The 23,481-nt window shown below is 38.1% G+C and overlaps 1 protein-coding gene across 2 annotated transcripts in view; it reads right to left on the reverse strand.

Moving 5' to 3' along the window:
- csf1rb (colony stimulating factor 1 receptor, b) overlaps positions 1-23,481 on the reverse strand; it is a 44,105-nt gene that overhangs the window by 6,029 nt on the left and 14,595 nt on the right. For both annotated transcript variants that reach the window (XM_084137864.1, XM_084137863.1), the window contains exons 5-20: positions 22,956-23,115; positions 22,662-22,857; positions 20,672-20,793; positions 20,476-20,584; positions 20,189-20,382; positions 19,983-20,098; positions 19,595-19,721; positions 19,388-19,492; positions 11,512-11,622; positions 9,381-9,543; positions 7,429-7,499; positions 7,240-7,346; positions 6,654-6,776; positions 3,317-3,428; positions 3,127-3,226; positions 2,937-3,042 (exon numbers count right to left, since the gene is read on the reverse strand). In XM_084137864.1, coding sequence (XP_083993990.1) covers positions 2,937-3,042; positions 3,127-3,226; positions 3,317-3,428; positions 6,654-6,776; positions 7,240-7,346; positions 7,429-7,499; positions 9,381-9,543; positions 11,512-11,622; positions 19,388-19,492; positions 19,595-19,721; positions 19,983-20,098; positions 20,189-20,382; positions 20,476-20,584; positions 20,672-20,793; positions 22,662-22,857; positions 22,956-23,115 — 2,022 coding nt within the window. The remainder of the gene's footprint in view (positions 1-2,936; positions 3,043-3,126; positions 3,227-3,316; positions 3,429-6,653; positions 6,777-7,239; positions 7,347-7,428; positions 7,500-9,380; positions 9,544-11,511; positions 11,623-19,387; positions 19,493-19,594; positions 19,722-19,982; positions 20,099-20,188; positions 20,383-20,475; positions 20,585-20,671; positions 20,794-22,661; positions 22,858-22,955; positions 23,116-23,481) is intronic.

Below are 23,481 nucleotides of genomic sequence, written 5' to 3' on the forward strand. Positions count from 1 at the left end.
GGACACAGGCCCACAGCGGAGTCAAGGGAGGGAGAAGACTTGACAGGCGGAAGTAGGGACACTGCTGGGTTTGTCCATATTTGACCCAAATATGAGTTGAAACAACCTCCATTTTTTAGAGTGTAAGTTACATTTTTAAGCTAACCCTATGCAAACTTAAAGGGGAACTCTCGCCAAAATGCAACCTAGGGTCTTTTTGTTAATCTACTTGAGGCAAACTTTTGCTTAAAAGCATAATTAGAATGGAAACGCCACTTTTAAGTTTGACCGTATTTTCGTTTTAGGTTAATTGCCTTGTGAATGGGGCACTTCTATGATAGCATCAAAAATCACTATTTTTAAAACACTAAGAAGGCTCGACACAACATAAAACTTTGCTGGAAGTATCACCAGAGGCTCTACACATGAACTCAAGCATTGAGAACAGTGTTTGTGTACACAGAGTTTACTAAAAAGAAAGATTTTGAACAACTCACTGTCTCTGTGTCCGCCGGCATTTTGACAGTCAAAAATAGTCGATCTCCGTAACAGGGAGGAGAGTAAAGATGGAAAGCTCCTAAAGCAGGGGTCTCAAGTAACTTTGGCCGCGGGCCAATATTTTTTTTAGCCAGTAGATGGCGGGCCAGCTACACAGAGTAGGCCTATGGATACAAATGAAATACTCTTATATAGGCCTATAATCGCGGAATATGATGGGTACGTAACCGTCCGTGGATCATTCGTTCAATCGTTTTTTCAAATTAAAACCAAAAATAAAAAGATGAAAAACGACTTGTTTTTCCATTATTTATTTCCTGAACTAAAATGAAAAAACGAATAACGACGGGTTTTCTGATTTTCTGATTGTGCTCAGATCAAAAATAGAAAAAATGAATTACTGGATTAGACAAATTTTAATTTTGATTTTGAATTTAACACCTTAGGCATATATCAAGGAAATAATTTTAAACAGATCAAGTACTATTGTGGTAACAGATCACAGCAATAAAGGTGTGAATAGCAATCATGCCTCATTCGCTTACAGTCCGACTTTTGAACTTTATTCCTTTTTTTTATTATTATTTATTCGGGACACACACATACACACCTAAGGTTTAAGAAGGTCTGCGCGGGACTGTTTTTTTTCCGTCCCGCTCCCACAAGGTTCTATTCAGCAACTGCTTAAAATACACTGTGTTCACCCGCTTTATTTCCCGACCTGACGGGTTCGCAAAATTTAGATCTCGTTTCCATAATCTCACATTCAAATGTCTCTAACGGAAAGAATGAGATTAAGTAGCCTATAATAAATGCTATACAAAAATTGTGTTCGTGTCAATTAGGCTATTTTAACATTGTACTGTCAGCAGAGAAAAAAAATGCCACAGAAAAAAATTATGAAATATAAATAGCTTAACATAAATTAAATAGGACAAAGCCTATCACTCAAATTTCTAAGTAACATAAACGAAAATCATATTGCCCTACTGACAAATGAAGTAGGCTATTTTCTGCCGAACTATTTCAAACATCCTTGCAAAAAAATAATGTTGACTGACAATGGTTTCAGTACCAAACAGCTCCTCAGAGCTAGGTGTACAGGTGGTCAGAATTAAGTGCGGATACGCTGTCAAAAGATGTCGGGAGTGGGCTATTGTCAGTCAGACCGCCCACTCCGTCCAAAGTACACCAGAGTTCCGACCGCAACCGTCTTTTGACGCGCGAATGGTTCCCTATATGTATACTATGGGTGTTTCACAATACACGAGCGCTGGTCGAGGCAAATTTATGGTGAAATTATTGTCTTTCCCCAAAAGTGCTCACTGGACCATTCAGAAGCTTAGAATGGTGCCTATAACCAATGCCATCATTATGTTTTGCAACAATTAGGTTGCGAAGGTCTTGAGACAGCTCCTTGCTTTTACCCATCATGAGATGTGTCTTGTGTGACACCTTGGCAATGAGACCTTTTTGTAGGCCATCATTTGGGACTGAACCAGCTGTTATTAATTTCCACGGACAGGGGGCTGGATTGCTTTTTAATTACTGTAAGTTTTCAGCAGTTGTCTTGGCTTTCCATGCCTTTTTGCGCCTCCCTTTCTTCATGTGTTCAATACTTTTTCCCTGTGTCATTTCACATTATTACACATAACTTAATTTCTGAACTTATTTTTGTTTGTTTGTTTGTATGTATGGCTTACTTGGGTTGTTACCAACATCTGGTGAAAATTTCATGTCAATAGCACCTTTGGAAATATATTTACTGAGAAAAATGTATGACGTGTTCAATACTTATTTCCCCTGCTGTAAGAAGCAATTCTAAAATTCAGAGTCAGTTCATCCGCATTCGGAGATCGACTATTTTTGACTGTCAAAATGCCGGCGGACGGAAACACAGTGAGTTGTTTAAAATCTTTATTTTTAGTAAACTCTGTGTACACACACAATGTTCTCAATGCTGGAGTTCATGTGTAGAGCCCCTGGTGATACTTCCAGCACAGTTTCATGTTGTGTCGAGCTTTCTTAGTGTTTTAAAAATAGTGATTTTTGATGCTATCATAGTCGTGCCCCATTCACTCCCATTCACAAGGCATTTAACCTAAAACGAAAATACGGTAAAACTTAAAAGTGGCGTTTCCATCCTAATTATGCTTTTAAATGAAAGTTTGCCTCGGGTAGATTAACAAAAAGACCCTAGGTTGCATTTTGGCGAGAGTTCCCCTTTAAATAACTTTCAACAAACGTTCTATTAACATTACTGGAAGAATGTTTGTTTATAACCTTAAGAGAACCTTGCCAGAATGTTAGCCAAAGTTTTGAGGACGTTCTGTTAGCCAGGAGACTACACTGTGTCAAAATAGAAAATCAGCAAAATGACAAATACAAGAAACATGGCTATATTTTGTTTGCTTTTACACCAGAGGAAATTGTTCTAACAAGGTGCTTTGACGCCTCACCTGGCTGGACTGCTTTGGCAGCAACTTTGCAATAAATTCTCTGATGTTGGCAAAGGTGGGACGCAGAGTTGGTTCCAGACTCCAGCACATTTTCATCATTGTGTACCTACAGAAGATCAAGTCACTTATAGAGATTTGCTTAGTATTTATTGTTTCTTTTCTAAAACTTTACAAATGCTTATAAACTCACATTTCATGAGGGGCAAAATCTGGTTGTGGCATGTGATAACCATCTTTAATCATCTTATAGAATTGTGCATCAATCACAACATTAGGGTAAGGACTCATACCTAAAAACAGAAAAAAAAGCGCCATAATACCAAGAAAATACCTTCATGAAATGAACATTTTAATAGGTATGAACAAGTAAATTCACTCACCCAAGGAAAAGATCTCCCACAAAAGGACGCCATACGACCAGACATCACTCTGTACTGTGTAAAGACATTCAAAAATGCTTTCAGGTGACATCCATTTTACTGGCAGCCGAGCCTGTAGAACCAGTCAAACAGAATGTAAGAAGTCAAGTCACCTTTATTTATATAGTGCGTTTTACAATACAGATCATTTCAAAGCAGCTTTACAGAGATAACAGGAAAATAATGCAACAAAGTTTGTTTCTAGAAGAAAACAGCATCATAGTCAAGCTTAAGTACGTTCAGTGATGGTTCACTTTAGTTGTAAAAAAGTTATTAATTTAGTTAATTTATATATATAGCCGCTCTGGAGAAAACAGTGATGTCGTCGTCCAACTAAGTTCAGTTCTCATATAATGTTGTCAATGCAGGCAGATCAGAAATATATTTTTTTGCCAGAGACAGGTACAAGGAAAATTATGTTTACCAACTGCTACTTTAAATGCAATGATAAAACATACACAATCCATGCTGAATTGATTAATGTTTTATGATTTTCTATTAACATTAATTCCCTTCTACATTTGCTTATTATTATTTGGTCATTTGGTGCCCATAATGACCTCTGTCTGCCACCGAAAGCACCTTCATGGGGTACGGTACGGTGAGAATTGGACCATGGGACATCAGAGGAAGGTCGCCTGGTCTGATGAATCACGTTTTCTTTTAGATCAGGTGGATGATAGGGTGCGTGTGTGTCGTTAACATGGGAAAGAGATGGAAGGCAGAAGGCAGGCTGGTGTAAGCAATGGGATGCTCTGGACGATGCTCTGCTGGGGAAACCTAAGGTCCTGGCATTCATGAGAATGTTACTTTGACACGTACCACCTACCTAAAGATTGTTGCAGATCACGTACATGGCAAAGATGTACTCTGATGGCAGTGGCTCTTTCAGCGGGATAATGCACCCTGCCACACTGCAAAAATTGTTCGGGAATGGTTTGAGGAATGTGACAAAGAATTCAAAATGTTGGCCTCCAAATTCCCCAGATCTTAGCAAACCAAGAAATCCGATCCATGGAGGCCCCACTTTGCAACTTGCAGGACTTAAAGGATCTGCTGCTAAAGTCTTGGTGCCAGAGACCACAAAACACCTTCAGAGGTCTTGTGGAGTTCATGCTTCGATGCATGAGACCTTCACAATATTAGGCAGGTGGTAGGCCCTCAGTTTGGCCTAAAACACACAAGTGTATCTTAAGAACACCACGAGCAATGAAAAATACAAGGATACAGTCACCAGAAAGCCTGTTTAACAAGGTAAGATTTGAGATTTAAAGATGGTCACAATTCTGTCTTGAGTAAGAGAGTAAGAGAGTGTAGCTAAAGCTTGAGACTTCAGAGTAATCATAAACATCAGAGGAAGAACTAGTGAATGTAAACGATGATTCAAGAACAAGTATATATGCAAAGAAGATCATACAATCAAAAGGGAGCAAGAGTGTTAAGAGCCTTAGAAGTAAGTAGCAAAATTGCAAATTTTGAGGAACAGGGGAAATGTTTAACCAAAAAAGGTCCAGAAATTATTAGAAAGAAGATCATAAAGCAAAGCCTTACAATGATTTACTGCATGGACCATGATGGCAGAGCTCCTCATTGAGAGGACAGAATGGAGACGGTTAATGTTACGTATGTGGAAGTACTGTCTGAGTAACATTATTAATAATAATTTTCAAGTGTTTTCAAGTGACAGAATACTGTTGAAGATAACACCCAAGCTCTTAACATGTGTAAAACAGGAAACTAAGAGAATTATCAATACTAACAGTAAAATAAGTAGATGTTTTCACATTATTCTCTAAGCCTACAAGGATCATTTCTGTCTTTACTGCTATTCAATTTGAGGAAATTGCTTGAGAACCTAATTTTAATTTCAGACAGTCAACTAGAAAGTTAAGGCAGAGGAAGAACAGAAGTAGAGTCGGGTAAAACTGGGTTTTATCAGCATAACATAGACAGAAAATTCTACCAAGGGTAAGAAGGTAAATTATAAATAGCAGGGGTCCCAAGACCGATCCCTGTGGGACACCAGTATTAATTTGGGCTGGCTTTGATCTGAACTGCCTTAATTGTATGAATTGGGTGTGACCTGAGAGATAAGATTTAAACCAAGCCATAGTTGTACCAACATTTCCTTTAGTGTATCCCATCTAATAATATGTTGTGCGAGATGCAGCAGTTAAATCAAGAAGAATTAATATAGCCTAGTAAGAATTCTCTTACTAGGAATTCTTGAGTCATCCGCAACAAGTAAATCGTTAGAAATCTTGACAGTCTCGGTACTAAATGTTCATACAGGTTGTATATGGAAGTTGGAGATTTTGCATAGACTATAGAAAATTGAATGCAGTTTTTGTGACATAAGTGGGGGCTGGAAAATGGTGGCAGTCAGCTTTAGTCTTAACACATGAAGGAAATCTGTGTTTGCTCTCAGATCAGGCGGGGGGGGGGGGGGGGTATCTTGGACAGAGGAGACTTTGAAGTCGGCCTCCTGTTGGGGGAAAGGGGTAAGGGCCGTAAACCCCAAGCAGGGGTTAATTTCCATAATGACCAACACAATCTACCAAGAGAAGAGCAAATTAGTCTGGTTTGAGACATGCTTTTTGGGGCTTTAAAGTCCCCTGTGGTGAAAATCCAGCTTTGAATGTTGTTTATATGTCTATGTGGTGTTTTTAATATGCTTTAAGACAAACCTTGTGTAAATTCATAAGTCGACACCATTGCTGAGTATAACAGTCTCAAAAACACGCTTTGAAATCGCTGGTGTTTCTGACGTCATAAACTACCTTGTAACCAATCAGATCAACGTGTGATCGTCAACCAGTGGATCTCTGAGCTGAGTGAGTGAGTGGAGGTGGGGCTCATTTGCATATTCATAGAACAGCGTATACTAAATGAGGCAAGGGTGTCGAGTTACATTCAAGCAATTTCAAGGCATGAAGTTTTTTTTTTCAAGGAAAAATCGTTTAAATATGTCATTTTGCTGATCAAAGTTTTAAGGGATAAAATAATTGACTATAGGGGGACTTTAAATAATGGCACAAATACGAGTGAATTGACAAGCGCAAACCTTAGTAAATCACCTTGCATGATACATTTAAATGCTCTCCTCACATACATTTTCTGTCTGAAAGGGAAATTCCAACAAATGTATATGCAATAAGGTCAGCCGCAAAAATAACCCTGTCCACGCCTTTTCAGCGCTAGTTTTTAATGCCAAAAGAGGATTTGTGCTGGAGCAAGCTGTTAGAAATCTGGCCCGAAAATGCTGAATTGTTCATAATAAAAGAAAAAAATAACTTACATTTCCCTTCACTACATAGTTCATGTCATTCATGATGTCTCGTGCAAGGCCAAAATCACAGATCTTCACAATGTTGCGGTCAGACACAAGAACGTTCCGTGCTGCCAAATCTCTGTGAATACACTGATCATAAACAGCATTATAAAATTACAGTGTACCAAAAACATATATATATTTACTTAATCTCTCACATAATTAGTCTTACTGTGCAGTTTGGAATCTATAAAGAAATAGTTCAAGAATTAAAATTCTGCACTGTATATTACTTAGTTCCTTGACAATCACTTTTGTTCAACTCTTTTCTATATTAAAAGTAAAATTTGACTGTGGCTGTCACATTTCCAAAATGACAACAACAACAACAAAAAATCTTAAAAAAGTAACATTATAAGTAGTGCATAGAACTTCCTCATATAAGTTCCCCATTTTGCCCTCAGATCTGATTTTATATGCTACTTTTTTGTTATTTTGTAGCTCAGCAGCCCCAGTACCTGTTTAGCAGGGATATTTACAACAACAAAAAAATCTTCCACATTAGCTACAATTTTGACACACATATATGTAACATATAACTGAGAAATATTACATTTTTGGAGGCTAGGAATTCCATTCCCTGTGCCACTTGAAAGGAGAACTTCAGCAAATCAATACTATCCAATGACCACACGTCCTCCCCTCCTTCATTGCAAGATTCTGTTGGAAAAGTCCAAAATGATAAGGATGCCCAGTGTTTCCCATTACAGAACATTTGGTCTGCTTTACTTTATTACTTTACCCTGACAAAGGTCTTTTGACGTCTGTGTTGATTGTGCGTCGTTAAAGCTCTCTGAGCCATGACAAGTGTTCCTAAAAGAGAAAGGTGTACATGTTTGACAATAGAAGAGACACCACAACCACAGCACATTTAGGCTATGTTCACAGTCCAAATCCGATTATTTGTGCATACCCAATTGAAATCCAATCAGATTTAGCTAGTGTGAATGGCCAAAATTCACATGAAGAGTCTGCTTCCGTAACAGAAGACCGGACCTATTACTGACAGACAACAATATTAGCATCCTCCTCGGTCCCCCAGACCCGGTCGATCTGCTTCTTGCCATCTCCCAGGACCACCGCCCGATTGAGACTTACATAGGGGAATTCCTCCACCTCGTTCACCAGGTGTCCTGGAAAGAGCCAACCCTTAAAATCCTGTTTTTGGATGGGTCTGGACGATCCACTCTGCAGGCATTTTCCATCTATTCCCACCATGTGTTCCTTGAAGGAATACATCGACAAAATCCTGTGGATTGTCCTACACCATAGGAGAAGTGGATTCAGATTCCCTTTCCGTCATGGCCGCCTCCCTTCCAGAGTCTCGTCCCGCCGAGACCTCCCTTCCAGAGCCTCGACCCAAGATGGCCTCCGCCGTTCCAGAGCCTCGACCCAAGATGGCCTCCGCCGTTCCAGAACCTCATCCCAAGATGGCCGCCACTCCAGAGCCCTCGTCCAAGATGGCCGCCGCTGCGTCTGAGCCCTCATGCAAGATGGCCGCCACTCCAGAGCCCTCGTCCAAGATGGCTGCCGCTGCGTCTGAGCCCTCGTCCAGTATGGCCGCCGCCACTCCTGAGCCCTCATGCAAGATGGCCGCCACACCAGAGCCCTTGTCCAAGATGGCCGCCGCCGCACCTGAGCCCTCGTGCAAGATGGCCGCCGCCACACCTGAGCCCTCGTGCAAGATGGCTGCCACACCAGAGCCCTCGTCCAAGATGGCCGCCGCCGCACCTGAGCCCTCGTGCAAGATGGCCGCCGCCACACCTGAGCCCTCGTGCAAGATGGCCGCCACACCAGAGCCCTCGTCCAAGATGGCCGCCGCCGCACCTGAGCGCTCGTGCAAGATATATATATATACATATATGTCCTCAACACCGGCTCTGTCCTGGTCCCCTGAGCTGCCGTCCGGCTCTGACTACCTGCTAGTCTGACATCGCCCTGGAGTCTGTACCCACCTGCTTACACCAGTCTAGACTCCGGGGCGATGTCGGGACTCCATGAACTCCTATTAACTTCATTATCCATCTCTTGAGTCTGCTTCCGTAACAATAACAGAGACATATTTTGAAACTGGTGAAGAACCGTATGCCTACCAACAAAACATTTCACAACATGTCCATACCCAGACAGCAACACAGTGTTTGGCCCAGATCCGGGCCACATCTGGTACATGTGGAATCCATGTGTCCCAGATGTGGGCTGGATCTGGGCCAACACTATGTTGCTGTCCGGGTAGAAACCAATGCAGATTCCAGAAAACGAAAGAGTTGCATGGACACACAAATCAGATCTGAACAGTTGCGATACACTGTGTGGACATCAATAGTTTTAGATCGGATACACAAATAATCGGATTTGGACTGACAGTGTGAACGTAGCCTTGGTCACAGCAATATCTACAAGTTTTAAATCGGTATAATTCATGACAATCAATCTAAAACCAGCTTCTGATGGTAGCTGGTCCAATTAGTCCCAACAAGCTCAGGGACCTCAGTTTTGACCTGGTAAACCACCTTGCAACAAAAAGTGCCTGACCACCTTCATGTGCTTTTATGTTTTTCCAGCAGGGTAGGAAGAAGAATGCTTTAATAATACTTGGAAACGTAATAACATAGCATTGATCACAGTTGCTAAAAAAGAAGTGGTGGTACAAGGCAAGCCTTCCATTATTATATGACACTGACATGAACATACCTTGCAGAACGGTTATTTTGAACGGTCACATTCTTGTAGAGGTTTGAATCCTCTGGGAAACCTTGAAGACCAAGAAAAGTGTTTGCAAATGTTTCTGCTCGTTGACGCAAGAAGTTGAGGAGGTCACCGTGACAGCAGTACTCCGTGATCATCAGCATCGGTCCTATATCAGATCAAAGTCAGATTCTGACATCAACCGACACTGATCTTTTTACAACTAATACACTACTGATTTTTTTTTTTATATTCAATATATTTTATAACCAGTATTGTGATTGCACAGATGACGTTTAATGCTGAAAAATGAAAAAATTGCATCATAAACTTGTAACGTGTATATTCTGTTCTGTTTTGGTTGCATTTTCACTGTGTTTGCTCTGTTCCTGTATGCCTGAGGCTACGTCTACATTAATCCGGATAGATTTGAAAACAAAGTTTTTGTTAAAAAACGCTCTCCGTCCACATTAGCGTTTTCAAGCGTTTTCCAAAAGTTTCTCATCCACACTGAAACGTTGGAAAACGCTAAATTCACCTTACAGCACATGTGTAAACCCTCATGAAAGCTCACTGAGATGATACAGATAGAACAGACATAATCAAGTTCTCACGCAATTCTTCTGACAGGATTATTTTATTTAGCTAAATATGCCACCATTCACTGAATTCGCTCCCAGATCGCTCTCACTCACCATTATATGTTTGGTCTAAAACGCGACTGCTCTCATGTTTTACCACAGGACAGCAAATGTGAGTGAGTTTTCTGTCATCTTTGCAGGGCTGTGATATGAAGAGTGTGTAAAGTAACATATCTTAGCAACTGTGTGAAAGTGAATAGCACATAACAGGCACAAAACCGACATAAACATGAATATCTAGTGGTACAAAATGTGTCACATGACTAAACTTGCATCATCGTTTTAAAATACCTCTGTCACAGTCCACACTACAACATGAAAACAGCGTTTTAAAATTTATCCACTTTGGAGAGCATTTTCAAAAAGCTTTGTAGCTAAAAACGCCGTCTCAGTGTGAACAGAAGGCCAAAAAGGAGAGAAAAAGTTCCTTTAGTTAGTTTCCCTGTTAGTAATTAGTTTCCATAGTTCCTAATTCCACGCACCTGCTTTGTTTCTCTTTGATTCCCTATGTATTTAAGCCCTGTGTTTCATTTGGTTCTCGTTAATGTTTATGAAAAGTCTGGATAAATCTCCTACGTATTATAAGTGATTTTGTATTATTAATTAAAGAATATCTGAATAGATCTCCCTTATCATGCTATTTGACCAGCATATAACGTGACAAAACTTCAAAACGACATTGTTTACAAGTCTAATAATGTGAATGGGCAACAAATAATTAAATTAACCAGTTTAGAAGGCATCGTGCACTGGTCCAATGCTCTTAACTTACGTAATGTAAAATAAAATGTAGGTAATTCATTTTAAATGTATAATGCAATGTGTCAAGTATTTCTGTAATGTATTTCAACACACATGTAAAATAAACGTTGTTTTTCAGATTTGTTTGTTGTATAGAATATTTTCCCCCATCTTTTTGAAAAAAATGCTTAAAATTGCTGATGGGGCTTATACAATTTTTTTTTTAATCAAAATAAATATACACAATTTAAACTGCATGCTTTCTATAGTGTCAGAATTTAATTTAAACAATAATAAGTTGTAGATTAACAGAATATAAAAAATAAAAAAACACTTAGTTATAGGCATTATAGAAAAAAAGTGTTACTAATAACTACTTATATTTGTCTTCGACCAAAAACACCAGTATTTCTTGTTGGATGCTGATTTACGGCCCTATTTTTAACAAACCCAGCAGACAGCGGCCTTTATCGGTTAACTAATTATGGCTGTTAAAAAAAGTTAACTGATTAAGTAAGTGTAAATATTAATCAAAAATATTGGTAAATATTGAAGTTCACTTTATTAAATAGTTTATTGTGTGGCTCAAAGATCTAAGGGAGTACATGTTTCACTATAAGTCACTTTCAATGAATTTGATGAATTCATGTTTCTTTCTAAATATGAAAAGAAGTGCATTCTTTGTTATCGTGATAATCTCACTGATTTCACCTGATTTCACTGCTTATTAATGTGAGAATATGCCTTTGACGTACCTTCCTGAGTACATGCCCCCAGCAGATTGACGATGTTTTCATGCGGCCCAATGTAATTTAAGATCTTCAGCTCGGACATGAGTGCTTCTTTCTCTTCGAAGCGGGCACTGGCTGTTTGGGGTGGAGGGACAGAAATAGAGAGATTGAAATTATTCTATCAAGGTCTTAACAAAAACCTATGCTCTTGATTGATTGGGTTATTGGATTAAACCTTATTCTCTGGCAGTCCAAAATATATGTCTAGAATATTTAGTTCCACTCCCAGTGGCTGATTTTAAAGGGGCTATATGTAAGAATTTTCATGTACAGTATTAATCGCTTTTTAATTGCCAACAGCTTGTAACAAAACTTAAAAAACCAGGCCTTCACTGTATTCCTAGTTTGCCTATGAAAGCATGTAGACTGACTGTTATGTGAAGGACTCATTTTCGCAAATGCAAATGATGTACCCCTGGAAGGTTTATTGAGGCTTGGTTTGAGCCCTTGGAGTCAGCTTGGAAATGTTTCTGACTCTCAAGGTGGCTCTGTCGCTGGAATTAACTTAGCCTAATAGAGTGGAAGATTTGCAAGTCCTCTCAGTTGTCTCCCCCTGCTTCGATTTTGCCCCTAGACAGTGTTGGGAAGGATACTTTCAAAATGTATTTCGTTACAGAATACAGAATACATGCCCAAAAATGTAATTTGTAACGTATTCCGTTACGTTACTCAATCTGAGTAACGTATTCTGAATACTTGGATTACTTCCACATTGAATTGCATTTTATAAGTGTCGGCCATCAAATCCTGCTTAATAAACAGGCCTATTCTTGCGGGTGCGGTGATGCTGTGGTGACGCGTATGTCAATAAAGCACCTAAAAGCTGTCACAAAGAACCGGCAAAAGTAATAATTATGAATATGTCAAATATCAGAAAGGAGATATTTTAATTGTTTATTAATAAACAAGTGTTTTCTTTGTCAGTGTCAGCTACAAAGATGAAGTTGACGATGCTGACTCGCGATCTTCGCAGTAGCCTAGTGAACGCGCCAGAGAGAAATGCACATTTCATACGGATTACATATGCAGAGAGCAGTTCTTTCGTGTTGAATTGTTCTGTTTAAAAGTAGACATGTCTGTGAGGCAAGTAGGGCCTACTACCTTATACGCTGAGCGCCCGTTTCACATATACTCCGTGTGCAGTGCGTATGTGCTGCGTGTTGCGCTGCGTGTTGCGGTGCGTATGCGGTAGCCTACAAGAGCAGCGCGCACTATAGTGCTTTCACATGCGTTTGCAGTGCGTAACTGATCCGCGGCTGTACCACAAACACATACACAATATTTATACATGACAATATGTATTTCAAATCCAGAAGTTATCAGCAACTTTTATTTAAAAAAACGTTTTGTCACCGGTGCAATTCTCTTTGTAGCCTACACATATGCACTCTTAAATAGACATATTCAAGTTTAAACAATTTAAACAACGTATTAATCAATGCATTACTTCTATATAGATTATAGGCCTATATTAAGTTGTTCAAGCAAGTGGTAACATTTAATCATGTAGGCTACTTATATTAAAATCGCAAACATTTCAAATTAAAACTTAAAATTGACAAAAACAGCTTACTATCTATCATGCCTTTTCTTTTGCATTTCAATTTTAATACAATAAATCTTGCATGCCACCAAAAACTTGTTTTTCAACCTCCACGAATCAGGCGAGTGTTGTTCATTATTTCGCCTTGTTGAGGTAAACTGTAGTTTTCATTGCTTTACCCCGGTCTTAAAGTAAAAAGATGACTGTGAAAAAAGCAGTATTTAATTAAATACATTTATGGTGGTATTACTACATTTTATTTAATTAAATGCATTTAAGGTGAAATTACTACATTTTAAGCTTAATCTGTGTTCATTTTGACCACGAAACATGCCCTGTCACTTTAATTCAGTTTGCAGCACAGCAGAAATAGACTCGGTGCGGAAACGATCGCTGCACTGCTGTATACGCACCGCAACTGGAATGGATAAACGGACCGCATCCGCGTGCAGTGTGAAAGCTCTAACCTGTTAACATTAGGTACGGAAAAAAAATACGCACTGCATACGCACTGCAAACAGAGTATGTGTGAAACGGGCGTTCACGCGCCGGCGCCTCCGTGTCCTGATTATCTATTGTCTGCAATATTTAGGCTACTTCTTATTAAATCCAGGCAATTGGTTGATGAAACATTGATTAAAATCAAGATACAATTAATACAAAACGAAATTCACTTTAAAGAAAGGCTTTGTGCTTTCTGTTTGAGGTCTCTGTGAAAGTTTTAAAGCAGTCTTTTAGTGCCGCTTTCAGAGCGCTCACGTCCGTAACGGACAACTGTCACGACCGTAACATAGTTTTTTCCTCATAAATTCGAATACGAAAAATAAAATAAAATTAATATTTTATGTTCTGTGGAGAGCCAACCCTTCTTCATCCGGTGAGTAGTATTACCTTTGGTTTGCGCAGTGTAATTCACAGAATTACAAAAAAAAATTTGCCAGCTAAAATGTAAAGATTTGTTTGTGTCACGCATGTTTATTTCCCTCATATTAAATATAAAACGCATGTAGACCGATATTTTTCTAATGTCTGGACTCCTTTATTAAGGGAGTATGGATATATAAACAGACGTTTCACTATTGGTATTAATGCATTTTCTGAGAATATATAGGCTATTTCAAGTTTTGACTGCAAATGTCACGTCCATAACGCTGGAATTGACCAATTTAAAAAAAATATTTCTTCAACTAGTTTTGTGGTGTTGGTCTACGTATTTGAAAAAAATGTAGCCTACTTTAAGATGCTTCTTCAGGTTTGAGGTGGAGTCTTTGGACGCTGAAAGGAGGTTGGTTGCTGGCAAGCAGAGGTTGCACTGCACAGTTATATATTTCGTTCTTCCTTCTCTTGTGAAATGCTAATGTGAAATGCTGTTTGAATTTCCAAGATAGAAACGCATTCTTGCCCTGGCTCTGTTGTTCCGGCTCCATCTCTACCTCTAGCTCCCGCTGCTCCTCTTCCGACTCCATTGTGACTGGTCACGCAAACCGCACATTTTTTTCGTTTTCATATTGGGGCTTCTGGGAAATGCATGGAGTTGCCTTAATTTATTTAGAGAGTGAATAAACTTGTGAAACAGAGAAGTATCGTCATGTAATCCATTGATTTCAACAATGTAACTGTATTCTAAATACCAACCATTTAAGTTGTAACTGTAACGGAATACAGTTACTCATAATTTGTATTCTGAATACGTAACACCGGTACATGTATTCCGTTACTCCCCAAAACTGCCCCTAGTTAACTGGTCAAAGTTACATCGGACCCGAGGCCAGGTTACGTTCCAAAGGTGCTTTTCTCGATTGTTCATTCGGTCATTTTTCAAGCCTTCTCCTCTCTGCCATTTGACTTACTGGAGCAGGAGAAGCTTCACATCTTAAGTCAAATCAGGGCACTAGGGATTCACGTTGACCACTCAGGAAGAGTGGTGAGAATCTGATCAACTGTTTCTGCCACCAAGCAGCGCTTGTCACTTTGGATTGTCAATACGATTCAATTCAATTCGAATTTATTTGTATAACGCTTTTCACAATACATATAGTTTAGTCTAACAGAAGATTTAGGTTTCTACATTAAAATTTAGAGTAATCTGTTATCAGAGGTGACTGTCAGAGTAATGTCCAAGTCAAAAAATGCACAGCTCTAAGATAATTCAATTCATGCAGTTAAGTAATATCAGTCTATAGTTTGGATATGGATTCAACCCCAGGATCTCAGGTCCTTCTGGGCTAATCCTTCTTCAGTGGCCATAAGTTTTATTTTGCGGCAGTACCTTTCCACACACATTTATAAAAAAGGCTTACAGTTTGGACATGGATTCGATCCCAAGCTCTGAAATCTTTCTGGGTCATTCTGTTCAGTGGGCCACAGGGTTTGTGCATGTGCAAACATCATTTGTTCAGGCATTTGCTCAGTATGAAAGCATGGGTATTAATGTTCCAATAGCGTCAACGCCATGACGTAGAGTTGAGTTCCCTTGAAAGGGAACACCTCTGGGTTACTTATGTAACCTGGTTCATTGAGAATGGAATGAGACGCTGCATTGCTTTGTAATACTTCACGTGTGCCTACACGGCTTCTCCTTCTTTTTTTTGGTCTTGATACTACACTTTGTCACCTGACCTCAATCAGCTAATAAGATTGGTGTGATTTCACACATGCTTCAGACACCGGCACGTGCTGAAGCTATTCCCATAGTGTCAACGCCATAATGCAGCCTCATATTCCCTTCTAAGGGAACCAGGTCACATGGGTAACCCAGAGACTCTATATAGTCTATAGTCTCAAAAATACTTTATAATCAAACTAGCATAACATTAGCCTACACTTTTGACAAATGTAACAGCTTATAATTGGATATTTTACTATAAATTTTATCATTTGAGTCATCAATTTTGTGAGACTCCAGACTTCTATTTCTGCTTCTTTTTACCTTCACACTTGAGACTACAACATAAAGTCAAGCTACTCTGAGAAGTTACATTGCAGTGTTTTTTTGTTGTTTTTTTGTGTGTGTTGTAATATTAACCCCCTGGGGTCGGCTATCGCTCGTTTTTTCCGTATCAGTGCAAAAAAACAAAAAATAAATAAATAAATTTTTTATCTTATATGCTTGTGTTATACATCAATCGATCCTGTTAAGTGTGTATTATTTTTGTGTATACTCACAATAAAAACAAAGTGTTGTGCTTTTCGCCAAATAAAGAAAAATAAACATGATGCGAGTTCTGCCTCCTCTCTGTCAGTGAAGTCCATTCTGAAACGCGTCCAAAAATGAACCATAACTCAGCGAATACTCAGTCAAACAGACATACAGACACACAGGTATGAAGCTTGAATTCTCTTCTTTTAAATTAAGTATTTTTTATAAAAAACAAATATTCTCAGTTTATGTAATCTTTATGAAAAGAGCGAGATGTCAGTCGTTCTCATCTCAGCTAATTATTTTTAATGTGACTCCGCCCACGGAGAGCGCGCGCTATTCAAACGCAAATGACGAGGCAATCCGTGCAAACTGTGAACGCCCCCATATCAGCTCGAGAAAACACATCAAGTTTATTCAGATCATTACTTGTTTACACCGTCTCGCAGCGCTGTGAGGAATAATAATAATAATGGAAAATGTACCTCAGAAGTGCTGGTATTTCGAGGAGCAACGGATGGAATACTGTAGTAAGTTTTTTTCATTCTCAAGTGAATCGCGTTTCTGTGTGAATGAATGAATGGCAGAGATGCACTGTTTACCACAACTCGCACACTTCTGTGTGTGAATGAATGATCTGCTTTTAGCAAACTGTATTGCTATACTGAGATGAGTAAAAATCGACTGAAATATGTTGAAATAAAATGTATTTGTATAAGCAACGTATTAAACTGCAAATTAACATTTATATTCCTTATAATAAAAATGAAAGACCTATGTTAGAGACATATGAAAGACAACATTTCGTTGACTAGTTTTGGATAGATTACACATTTTTACTGTAAAATATCTGCCACCTCAAATAAGCTTTTGTTTGCCAATTTTTGCTCATATGTTAAATATAGTATGTTTTGTCAATGTAGGCTATGTTCAAAGTAATGAATCCTTAACTTTGAAATATGTATGATAAAATGTATACTTTAGTTTTTACAAAGAAAGATTACACTTGAATTGTTGTTGTAATTGTAACCTTTTTAATAAAAAAAATTATATTTACAAGGTAGATGTAAACAAAAAAAAGGTAAATATAAGCCTTTTCTTTAAATAATTTTTATTGTGTTTTATTATTGACAAATTTGGGGAGAGGATACATATTCCAAAACTGAAAATACAGTATGAGAATTAACTGCACAATTACTAGACATGTTTTCCTTGGATATTATACAATTTGCAAGCACAATTTGTGGAAAAAAAAAAAAAAATGAGATGCTTCCAACTGTGAACCAATGCTCTTGCATTCTTTCTTGTGGCTATAGGTGACACACCTGAATGAATGGCTCATTAAGTATGTGGGCCCCATTGTCTCCTCAGGTGTGAATCACTAAATATGCATGATGGTGTTGAATGGTTGACGCCCTTTGCGCATATTGCTTTTCCAAACAAAAAGTGTTTTACAAGATTTAAATCAATGTATTGTGTTATGTGAATGATTAGGGAGGATGATTTTCACATCATTTTGAAGAAAAAACACTAGGCAACGACATCCATTAGTCAAAAGTCTTATTGACACATATTTAGTATGTGATTTGTGGCCTTATTTCAGAAACTTTAGTTTTTAGTTTTTTCAATAACCATGCATAACCATTATTCTCTCAAAAATGCAAACATGTACATGCACGTTGCTCACATATTATGGTAGCCCTGTTTGTGCTAAATATAGTGTAATTACACCTTTGCCATTAATATGTTTATAAGCAACTGAAAAAAGCACAAATGTCAGGGCATGTCAGAACATCTCAAGGACCCCAAAAACCCCTTAGACCCCAGAGGGTTAAATCATAAGGATTCCAATGCCATTCTCCTTAGGTGTCTGGAGGAAGTAAAGCTTTGGATGGCTGATAATCTCGTTCAATTGAATGAAAACAAAACGGAAATTATAACTTTTTGTCGCACAGCTGGTAGCCTAATGGTAATCGATAACTTAGGCCCATGGAAGGGGTACAAGAACAAGTAAAGAACTTGGGAGTCATTTTTGACTCATCTATCATATTTGATCGACAGATAAAGATGGTGATTCGTAATTGCTTTTTCTATTTAAGAGCAATAGCCAAATTGAAGCCAATTCTCTCTGCTAGCGACCTGGAAAAAGTTGTCCATTCTCATATTTTGTTATCTTTTTTAGGTTGGCTACTGTTGTGGAAAAATTCATCTTTTCTTTGTATTTTATTTTCAATGATTTAGCAAATGAATGCCATGCGTTCTTTGGATGTATTTTGAGTTTCTTTTATGATGCTGATACAGCTGGAAGGTGTGTGTGAGACTTCAGAGGTGAGAAGACCCCCGGGCTGGGGAGGGTTCAAGGGGGGGTCCCTTTTGTTATTTTGTTTAGTGGGGGCTGTAGGAGATAGCTTTTGAATAGAACACTATAAAGTAGCTGGTCAACCTCTGCTCTGGGTCTCATTCCGCCTGCAGCTGGACTGTGGATGGACTGGGAACATTCTTGCAAGAATAAATATCTTTTAAGGACAATTTGAATCCTGATGTCTCTTATGCCTGATGCTATTTTGTTAGTTACTTGTTTTTGCCTCAACACTACCAATACATTTTAGGATACAGCCTAAGATTCTGATATATGTTTTTAAAGGACTTCACTGAATGGCGCCAGAATACTTAGCTGAGCTTATGAAGCCCTACATTTCAGGCGTAAGACTAAGATCATCAAACAAGTTTCTTCTAATCATTCCTCGTGCGCGTCTCAAATTGAAGGGCGATCGTGCTTTCTCTGTCGCTGGTCCAAGATTGGGAATAATCTGCCATTGGATGTTAGATCTTCCTTGACTTTTAATGTTGTTAAGGACCGCTTAAAGTCATATCTGTACTCTTTGGCATTTTAGTACAATAGTACATGGGTGTTTTCATGTTTTGTCTTATTGTTGTGTTGCTTTTTATTGGAATGTACAGCACTTTGGAACTACGGTGGTAGCCTGTAAGGTGCTATATAAATAAACGAACGGACATAATCCGTAACCCAACTTTCGCTACCTAAAATGAACAGATTCTATATCTAAGATATTTATATATTCACTCAATATATATTAATTCAGCAATTTTCATAAAAAAAATCTACTCAAATCTGTCATAAAATGCATTGAACTTACGCTTGAGCATTTTCACTGCCACTCGTGTAACGGTTTCGTCCTTGACAAGCCCAAAAGCGGTTGCTTGCACCACCTTCCCAAAAGCTCCTGCTCCTAGAACTTGTCCTGAAGTAAAAGTAATGGTTTATTTTTTGCAGTGGTTATTTCTTATCTTTAATAACAACTAAATTAGGATCATGTAAAACAGTGAAGGCATAGTTGCAGTACCAAGCTTCAGCTTATTTCGAGGAAACTCCAGTTTTTTGTTGTATGGAAGTTGGGTGGGGTCGATGAACGTGTAATTGTTCCCATCATTCACCTCAATGATTTTCCATTGAATTTCATATTTATGTGCCTTAAAAAAAGTGGTGTTAAAAATCGACACTGTAAAAAATTATACGATCAATAGGTTATAACAACATATGTTTTTACATTGCTTTAACTTTTTTACAAGTTATACAAGATTCAACTTGTTTTTTAAGTCAGTTTAAGTTGAATTTAAGTTGAAAGGACTTAAACATCCAAGTTGATTGTACTTAAAAATTTAAGTCAGCAACATTTTTTTACAGTGAATGCATTGCGTCATTTGTGAGTATAACGGACGTGAAAAAAATACCTTTCTGTGCTTGTAGAAAAGGATCAATATCCATAAGATCATTACAGTGAAGACTCCAGAGAAAACAACAGTGATTAACACTGAAGTTGACCACACTGATGTATTGCCAGGAACATCTACAGACATTAGAGATGCATCAATTAACAACTCCACTTCAAATGCACAAAATGGTGCTCAATTGCAAGGGATATTGACATTTTTCTTACATGAAATTTTAAAGGTGAAGCTATCACGATCTTTTCCCGCAATGTTTGTAGCCACACACTCAAAGGTTAAATTAGTATTTGCATTAGTCACTGGTAACACACTCTTCACCTGCACTGGTCCATACCCTCTGGCGTGCCCCGAAGTGGACTGGGTGGCTATTAATTCCACAGCTGATGTATGGTTGAATTTACACCTGTCACTCAATAATATTAAAATCAGAAAATTAGTGCATCCTCACACATTTCTTGTAAAACATATATATCTGATATCCAAAAATAGGACATACATAGCACTGGCATCTTCACACTGGAACCACTGAATCCTGGGTATAGGATAACCACTCGCCACACAAGTGGCAATTCCATTTTCCCACTTAATAACAGCATTAGGCTTCTCTGTATGTTTGGAAATACACAACAACAAAAAGATGAAACTATGGTTTCATTAATTTATGTAATCTTTTGTTTTTTATTAAGACTTACGGTAAACGTGAACTGTAAAAACAATTGAGGCATTGACACTGGCACTTCTGGCAGTGAAGATGTAGTGACCATAATCTTGTACTCCAACTTTTCTCAGCAGGATTGTGGACAAATAGCTGTTGCTGTCGAATATAAACACACAAGGTCAGTGTCACCTAACAAAACAGAGCTTGTTCTTGTTAAACAGGTTGATGTATCTGGGTCTTGTTTCCCGGAAGCGATATAAGTAGATAACAGAATTGTCTTATGATTAAGTTTTGCTACCATTTCCCAAAGCCATTGTAACTTAAGTAGTACTTGAAAATGGTTGTAGGCTCTAGGGTAACCTTAGACTACTAAGAGCATCATAAGGACAGAGACTTATGCAGTCACCTGCAGGTTAATTGTAAAATAATTTCTATTTTCAAAAATAATAAAGGCATAAAATAAATAAATTAATAAATAAGTGAATTAGTAAACTCAAGGAAAAACATAATAACACATATGAACAATATTGGGAAACAAGGACATGTATCATTATTTCTATTTTCATCTACACAGCACTCTACTATTCATTTAGCTGATCCGTGAACCTTAAAGTGTTAGTTCACCAAAAAAAGGAATTAATTCTGTCATTAATTACTCACCCTCATGTCGTTCCAAACCTGTAAGACTTTCGTTCATCTTCGGAACACAAATGAAGATCTTTTTGATGAAATCTCCATTAACAGCTATGCAACTACCAGTTTGACGCTTCAAAAAGTTCATAAAGAGATCGTAAAACTAATCCATATGTATCGAGTGGTTTATCCAAATTTTTTGAAGAGACACAATTGCGTTATGTTATGAACAGATTTAATTTAGGCTTTTATTCACATATTCAAACATTCATCAGCTCACACTTCAATTGTGGTGAACGGAAGATCAAGCATGTTTGCTTGACGTGTGAGAAACAATGAGGTTCATTCTCATGTTACGCAGCACGTTTGAGCTTTAGCAAGAACCAATAAGATTCATTCTCGTGTTACGCATCACGTTTGAGCTTCAGCAAGAACCAATAAGATTCATTCTCGTGTTACGCATCACGTTTGAGCTTCAGCAAGAACCAATAAGATTCATTCTCGTGTTACGCATCACGTTTGAGCTTCAGCAAGAACCAATAAGATTCATTCTCGTGTTACGCATCACGTTTGAGCTTCAGCAAGAACCAATAAGATTCATTCTCGTGTTACGCATCACGTTTGAGCTTCAGCAAGAACCAATAAGATTCATTCTCGTGTTACGCATCACGTTTGAGCTTTAGCAAGAACCAATGAGGTTCATTCTCGTGTTACGCATCACGTTTGAGCTTCAGCAAGAACCAATAAGATTCATTCTCGTGTTACGCAGCACGTTTGAGCTTCAGCAAGAACCAATAAGATTCATTCTCGTGTTACGCATCACGTTTGAGCTTTAGCAAGAACCAATAAGATTCATTCTCGTGTTACGCATCACGTCTGACTTTAGCAAGAACCAATAAGATTCATTCTCGTGTTACGCAGCACGTTTGAGCTTCAGCAAGTGGTTTGATCTAGCGTGTCAAGCTGGTTCGGTTGAGTTTCTGTTTATGTTCGCTGATCAATGTGAATATGTGAATAAAAAGGTTAAATTTGTTCATCGAGTAAAGCAATCAAGTCTCTTTAGAAAATTTTGACTACATCGATCAATTTATATGGGTTAGTTTTACGATCTATTTATGAACTTTTTAAAGCGTCAAACTGTTAGTTACTGGACTGTCAATGGAGGGACAGAAAGCTCTTAAGATTTCATCAAAAAGATCTTCATTTGTGTTCCGAAGATGAACAAAAGTCTTACGGGTTTGGAACGACATGAGGGTGAATAATTAATGACAGAATTAATTCATTTTTGGATGAACGAACCCTTTAAAAGGCCCATTATCTAGAACTGATCTGGTCTCAGATCACCTTATAATTCAAAGCACAAAAACAAATAACCTAAAAGTCTGTTCAACCTTTTATGTATCCTGAGGAATGTTTCCTCGTAGGTGTGATTCGATTCAGGAGTTTTCCAACGTGTCCATTTAACTTCTGGATATGCTTCAATTTGCACACTAAGTTTAACAACATCCCCTTGCATCACCTCAATATCCGTTCTATTCACCTTGTGTTCAGAGGACAGGATGGGAGTAAGTTTAATGTAAGGTTTATCTGAAAGAAAACAGCAAGACTACGACTTAAACACAATTTCACAGACAAATCTTACAAACAAACTTTTGAGTATCACTCTCTGGTATAAAGAAACCTACCTACAACTGTAAGAACCGCTGTAACACTGTTTTTTCCAGCTTTATTCTGCCCGGTGCAGGTTAAATTCCCTGCGTCAGACATGTTGACTTGATGAATAGTCAAAAGGGAAGTGAAACAAATGTCACACCTTTTGTCTTTCTTTGTTTCATGATTCAGTACCTAAGTTGAACAAATATTGATAATTTTTTTTACCAAACGGTGCAGTAAGCATTCAAAACAATCTTACAACAATCAGGAACTGAAATGGATTTAGAGGAACTGAATAGACTGGCTTTGAATTGAAATCAGGTCCCTCTTTATAAAAAGTGTCTTTACTATAAACAAACATTTAGATTCTTCATTTGATACAATACACTTATTGTGTATGTAGATGTTTTTACATTGTACTTTATTTTAACAGTAGAACTGAATATATTTTAATTTATGCATAATTACATGTAGCTAACCCTCAACCAAACCCTAATCCTACCCTAACCCTATAGTAATTACATGTTGTTCATTAATATTACTCAGTACTTAAATATA

Source organism: Abramis brama (assembly GCF_963993115.1).
Source record: "Abramis brama genome assembly, chromosome: 15".
NCBI classification, from domain to species: Eukaryota; Metazoa; Chordata; class Actinopteri; order Cypriniformes; family Leuciscidae; genus Abramis; species Abramis brama.